The sequence below is a fragment of the Pinus tabuliformis genome, chromosome Q, assembly GCF_031772625.1.
Source record: "Pinus tabuliformis cultivar Carrire ecotype Pingquan chromosome Q, CPIR1, whole genome shotgun sequence".
Taxonomy (NCBI): Eukaryota; Viridiplantae; Streptophyta; class Pinopsida; order Pinales; family Pinaceae; genus Pinus; species Pinus tabuliformis.
In genome coordinates, this window is record NC_142296.1 from 426,181,809 (window position 1) to 426,188,929 (window position 7,121).

At 40.7% G+C, this 7,121-nt stretch overlaps 1 protein-coding gene across 1 annotated transcript; it reads right to left on the reverse strand.

Annotated features, from left to right (window-relative positions):
* Window positions 1-5,005: 5,005 nt before the first annotated feature.
* Window positions 5,006-5,938, reverse strand: LOC149220033 (uncharacterized). Its single transcript, XM_089386982.1, has one exon. It carries the CDS (start codon window positions 5,936-5,938, stop codon window positions 5,006-5,008), a length of 933 nt encoding a protein of 310 aa, XP_089243108.1.
* Between the last annotated feature and the right edge of the window lie 1,183 nt (window positions 5,939-7,121).

Genomic DNA, 7,121 nt, shown 5'->3' on the forward strand with positions numbered 1-7,121 from the left:
GTGTCAATGTTTGTTTGATCTATTTGATAAAAATAACTTTTTGTACATGGCAACACTTCCTGTTCCTTATTACGTGTTGATTCACGAATTCATTAAAAAATGCCGAAACGTCTTGTCGATAGTGGAGACTTTGTTAATAGTAGGACTAAGCCTTTTTTTTTTTAATACTGGGTACAAACTCCTTTATACCTTCTTGAGCTGTTTACAACCAGTAATCATTACACAATGCAGTGTAATAAATGTTATTAAGCACTTGAACGATGTCCTAATTACACATCGATTATGCCTTAATTAATTGTCTAATAGACGTTAGTCTGCACTAGGGGAGATTAATTAAGTTTATGTGACATTTCACATATGTCAAAGACCATGGAAATTGACGATTTGGGGACATGCACAAAAAAATTGAGAAAAACATATTGTTCTGATACCGTTGATCCCAATTTATGAAGAGAATGAAATGAAAAACAAATTACTAACCCAAAACACAAAGATACGCAATGAGGGTGTGCAAAAGAAGTTGTGTACGTGATGGAGTTGTGTGGAAGAAGAGTACGAAGGGGAAATGTATGCAGAGTTGCGGAAATGGGGCATAAAGGTTCTCCCACACATACCCTTCTTCCTCATATCTTTTATTCCACACACTAAAACCGTATGACCATTTACCTTTGATAAGAAAACACATATATTGTACCATTAAAATGAAAATAGTAAAAAAACATTTGTATCTTCCTAAACATATTACAATATCAAAAATTAAAACGGTAATTCGTTTGATGTGAAGGAACACCCATCGAATTACTATTTTGCAATGTAACAATATAACATAGTGCTTCGTGTTAGATTCGATTTAGATGGATATGGGTGCACCAAAAAGGTGTATGGAGACGAGAATGCGTGCATATATGTAGTAGTGAGTATGTGTAGCGAAGGGAAAGAATTGTGTTGCACAAGAATGTGCCAAGTCAATTACTATGCGGAAGCAAGTCATGTGACAAGCTAAATTCTGTGCAAAAATAAACAATGTACATGGGTAAAGCATCTGCCGACTTAAAGGAATAACTATCATTTGAATGCTTCTGCAATTGCAGAAGCATAGAGGAATTTAGTCTTACACCTAATTGATGCATGCAACACAAACATAGATATGAAAGTAGTAAATTCATTTTAAATTGACATTAATTACTTAACTACAAAAAATTAGATCATTCTCATCATTAACAAAACACTAATTTTTTTTTTAAAGATCAGAGATACCTCCAAAAACTTATGCAAAACATTATCTCTGAACTCTTAATAGAAATCGTGAACATATTCAAAATTAGAACATAGTGATCAATGTTTTTGGTTGAAAAGTCTTGAATAGTAAACAACACAATTACAATAACAAGAATTGTATCTAGATTCAAATGTCAATCATTATAGCTATGATTACAATAAATACTACAAATGTAACTGATATCCAAGAACCAAAAGTGTGTGGGAATGTATGTGGAAGGTACAGAACATTGCAAAAGAAAGTTTATGTTCCTTGCACCAAACACCTATTCTTTCGCACAACACTTCTTCCTCACACACATTAACATACACTTCATTTAATATTGAATAATAGTATTTAACTCATAGAGTGAAATTATACTTTGATAGAGTTTTTAAATGAATAGGAGGGTTGGTGCAAAAGAAATGTCAAAATAAACAACTAAATATTGATATAAAATATCAAAGTATATCCTCGAAAACTTATACAAAAACATTATCTGAGAATTCTCCACAAAATTGGTAAACATATTCAAAGTTGGAACATAGTAATCAATCTTTGTGCTTGAAAAGTCTTGAATAGTAACCAACACAGTTACAGTAACAAGAACTGTATTCATATTCAAATGCCAATCACCGTAGCTTGATTAAAATAAATATTGTAGATGGAACAAATATCTGAGATCCAAAATTGTTGTTGAACATTCATTTCATTGTGCAGTAACCAATACAATTTTTTTCCCGTGGAAAAAGTCGTAATTTTCATCAATAAGAGAGAATTACATTTTGTAGATGCTGAGCATATGCAGTGTGTAAGGCATTTCATGTCCAAAAAAGTTTAAAAACAGTGATATAATGCTCCACACAAGGAGCAGACTAATCAAAAAGCAAAAAACATTATGGTCTCTATGCAGAGAGAGTGTAGTTCAACTTAGTTCTGTAATAACATGTAGGAGAAAACATAAATATTTACATATAAACAAAATAGACTTCCTGACTCAAGTTGAGCCTTCAGTTATGCTTCTGGATCTATGAACGGTCTATGATAGTGCTGATAGGTAACACCATCCTTCTCCTCATATATCAACCAAGTACCATCATCCATGTGCATTGCTTCCTTGGATAGGTGATCGGCAGCTGAGTTGCACTCCCTGTAAATGTGATGGCAAACAAAAGAGTCAAAAGTCGAGATGAGCCTATGAATATCATCTAAGATATGCCTCAATGAGTAAGCATTGCAATAGACTTTTTGTCTATCCAATTGCATACTAATTTTGAAACACTAAAGAGTTGAAGGTTCATGCACTGTTTGTTCAGGGCAAAATGAATGAGGTATTTGGCAGTTAAGAGCTCAGCGTAGTTATTGGTTCCTCTGCCTAGACCCATTTGTATTTTGAAGGAATGGGTTTCTGACATGTGTAATATGGCTTCCCCTGCACATCCTATCTCCTATGCCGATCCATCGACATAAGCCCATGGCATGGAGGTATTTATGGTTTCCGACGTGATGTTCCTATGATGCTGTTGAGTGGTCTCTTATGGAATAGAGTGATAGTTGGCTAAAGTTTTAGACAATATAGAGGGCTAGTGTGGAGCCTTCTGCTGAAAAATAATACAGTTCCTGGCTATCCAGATAGCCCAACATATGAGTAGTGGTAAATTCCTCTCCTTTCCAGTAGCAGCCTTCCACCAATTGTTCCATGCATCTTTTATATTATCGTCATGCCATCGACATGATATGGGAAGCGATGTGAGTGGGTTGTTCCATAGCTCTTGCGTGGTAGGACAGTCTAGAAAGAGGTGGTCATTGTCTTCGATGTAGTTCCTGCAAAGGTGGCACCAAAATGGTCCTAAATAAGATCGCTTCATCAAGTTTGCACCAGTCGGGATTTTGTTGTGCAGAATAGACCACATTAGCAGCCTCGTTCTAGGGGCCGCTTTTAGCTTCCACATAAGGTTCCACCAAGGCTCAATGGCTTGGGGCTTATAGGGTTCCATCAATACCAGATATCCTATCTTGGGTGCATATGAGCCATGTTTAGCAAATGCCCATATAAGTTCATCATCCCCTTCTGTGATCCTGATGTGGGCCTCTGTTAATGCAGTTAGGTAGTCGCGCCAGTCCTGATGCCAGTGCAGAGGGATATTTAGAAAGGTCCCTGATTTCCAGGCCTGTTGAGTCAAGGTGGAACGGACATTGTCGGCAATATGGCAGATATGTGTGATGCCTTGATTAACAATATGTGTTTTCAATTCCACGGGTAGCCTATGAACATTACCACAACCAACCCAGGGGTCTTCCCCTATGCGCACCAATGATCCAGATCGGATTCTCCATGTCAGTCCATTTCGAATAAGACCCATAGCATTTATTACAGCCTTCCAAATGATGGATATGTTTGAAGTAATCCTTTGTGCTTGTCTAATCCAGTCTAGAGGATTGGAAGGGGTTATATATTTAGAGACAACTACCTTCGTCCATAGGCTGTGATTATTGAGCAATTGCCATCCTAACTTTGCTTCCAATGCTTTGGAGAAGATATCCAATCTCTTAATCCCCCAGCCTCCCCACCGTTTGGGCAGGGCAAGAGTTTCCCATCTGGCCCATGCAAAAATTCTCCCAGGCTATTTCCCCTTCCATAAGAAACGACAACAAATGTTTTGTAATCTAGCCAATATTCCTCTAGGGATCCAAGCCAACGTCATCCAATAGACGGGCGTTGCTTCCAGAACAGCCTTGATCAGGACCAACCTACCTGTTCTTGACAAATATTTGTGGTACCATATGTTAAGGCATTTTTCTACTTTGGTGATAAGCGAGGTCCAATCAACTATTTTATATCCATGTGGCTTTAGTCGATAACCAAGGTACCTCAACCCTTATTCTAAAGGCAAGAGGGTAAAGGAGAATCTCCTGAGCGCATATTGAATTTCATGTTGAGAGCATCCTGTGGCTGTAATAGTGGATTTTGCTTCGTTCAACACCATTCCCGTAGCTTTTTGGAATGTACCTATTGCATTGTGCAGAGATGTAAGGTCACCGTGCCTGGAAAATAAGTACATCATCAACAAAAAGCAGGTGTGTCAAAATGCAGGAGTTAGTGATCTTAATTCCCATAATTTTTCCTTGCCTGTGGTCTTCTCCAATGATTCTACTAAGACCCTCCATTATGAGTAGAAATAGGAGAGGGGATAGAGGGCATCCCTGCCTGAGCCCTTGTTCCGCATGAAAAAAGGGGGATGTCGAACCATTGATTAGTACACTATAAGAGACATTAGTTATGCAACACATGATCCACTTAATGAAGGTGTAGGGGAAACCCAAATGAGTTAACAAAATGCGGATGTAGAGCCAACTGACTCTGTCAAATGCTTTTGATAGGTCTATCTTCAATATCATACCTTTTAGTTTTTTGAGCTAAACAGTGTGAAGGAGTTCCTGAGCAGTGCCTACTGCCTCGTGAATCTGTCTGTTCTGTAGGAAGGCAAATTGCTCTGGGGAGATGTGCGTGGACAGGATTGGCCTTAGGCGGTTGGCGATAATATTTGCGATGATTTTGTAGATACAGTTACATAAAGATATAGGCCTAAAATCATCAAAAGTGGAGGGTTTGTCAGCTTTAGGGATGAGAGCTATGAATGTGGAGTTAAGGCCTTCCAACATCCTCCCGCATCTTCGACAATCTTCTATGATCCTTAACAGATCTGCCCCTATGATATCAAAGAAGGCGATGTAAAATTCCACTGTCTAGCCATCCGGCCCTAGGCTCTTATCCTTCTTGAGCCATTTTAAGGTTCCTTTTAGCTCATCTAGAGTGACTTCTCTTGTGAGTTCCTGGTCTGCCTCCTGGTCTACGAATCTGGGGAAAAGCTGGGCAATACGCATCACTTTAGCCAGAGTAGCGATAGGAGGAGCCTTGTAAATATCTTTAAAATGTGAGTTTGCCTGAGCTGCCAGCTCACGAAAGGATTGAATAGCTTGTCCATGCTCATTTTTTAGCTCCCATATTGTATTGATCACCTTCCTCCCATTAGCATATTTATGGTAGAATTTGGTATTGTCATCCCCTTCCTTGAGCCAAATTGCCCGACTCTGTAGCCTCCAGCTCTCTTCTCTGTCCTTCAGGATTTGTGTCCTTCTGTGCATTAGTAAGGCAATTTTATCTTTTTGTTCTTGGGAGGTAATTATTCCTCTGATATCCTCCTCGAAGGTGTAGATTTCCTCCTCTGCTGATCTAAGCATTTGGTCTTCCAGTTCCCTTTTCCTATGAGCCCAGGCTTTGGAAAGGGTTTTCAACTCCTTCAGATTATGGACAAAGTCTTCCGCAATGTTCCCATCAGTACCTGGTGGGTGAGCCTTCCAAAAGTCAGCCACCATCCTCATGTAATCAGCGTCCCTTAGCCATGTGGAGTTAAATTTGAAGGGAGCCTTTGGCTTATCAATGGCATCCTGCATTTCCAGATAGATAGGTCTGTGATTAGATAGACCCCCAGATCCAACCCATTGTCTAATACGAGTGCCTTTATAGACCAGAAGCTCTTTGATTAGGAATCTGTCGAGCCTTCTGGCAAGGCTTGCCTCTCCAGTTCTATTATTCCTCCATGTGGGCTGAATTTTGGCAGAGGGGATGTCTATAAGGTTGTGGTCCTCCAGAAGATTCTCAAAGAATGCTGATAGCATATCCACCTGTGCTTGTTGGCCCCATGACTCCGCATACCCTATAGAGAAATTCAGATCCCCTCCTAGGATTATGTTGTCTTGCTGGAGGATTGATGAATTAAGCAGTTTCCTCCAGTATTTGGCCCTATCATGACAAGGGTTGTAAACATTGATGATTCTGTAGTCAACTTCAAGGGTGGATGAGAATATATTAGCACCCAGGTACCCTTGTCCCCCCCAGACACTATTCAGTTTAATAGAACGGTTGTAGATACCCAGGGCTACCCCTCCAGATCTACCCGTGGCATCTAGCGAATAAAAAGACCATCCTAGTAGCCATGATTCGAGTAAGGGAGTGATGGTGCTGGTAGGACCTAGGGTTTCTTGGAGAAAAAGGATATCTACAGCTTCCAAGGCAATCAGTCATCTCATGGCTAGTTTTTTCCCAGGGCTAGCCAACCCTCGGAAATTAAAGGAGAGCATCTTCATGGAGGGGGGAGATCTAGGGTTTTCTCTGCTCTAAGAACCCAGTCTATGGTTTTTTGTTTACCCGTGGCAATCTCCTCCCCTGCCTGGTGCTTAGCTTTGGAAAGTGAGGAGGGGCACCCCCGAGATGGTTTAGGTAATGAGGGGGTTGAGTCAATACCAAATCCTATAGCATCGAGGCCTTGTGAGCGTAATCTCGAGCGAAGGGGGTATCGAGGTTCAATGCTTATAGGATGGTCAGAAGAAGGGTGTAAAGGGGCCTCAGGGATGGATGGCTGGGAGGTAGTGTAAACAGGAGGAGGGGTCATGATAGGGCAATGTTGATTGTTAGAGGGCTTCTGGATGGAGCTAGGGGGATGATGGGAGACATGAGCTTGTGTAGAATAGAGGGATGCATCCGAGGAATAAGCAGAGGCTCTAGCTTGAGTGTGAATTGTAGAATTACTTGGAGATTCAGATGCAATAAAAGCAAAGGAGTGAGAAGGAATTGTCATACCCGTGGAAAATGCGTCCCCTATAGCTGCCCGAGCTCTCATCAGAGGTGGAGAGGGTGGCCGAAGTGGAGCTTTCCCACGCTTCTTCTTTGCCTCTTTCTCAAGTGCCTTGCCTGCTTCTACAATGACTTGTTGTGGCTGATCTTCTACCTCCATTGCAGACTGTGACTGATCCTGAGGGTTTGAAGTGCCCGGTTCTTTTTTGGTTGACCTCTGACCCCCCT

What these genes read in the sequence shown, in the direction of transcription:
- LOC149220033 (XM_089386982.1), bottom strand. Translation starts at nt 5,938, where the DNA reads ATGCTATCAGCATTCTTTGAGAATCTTCTGGAGGACCACAACCTTATA.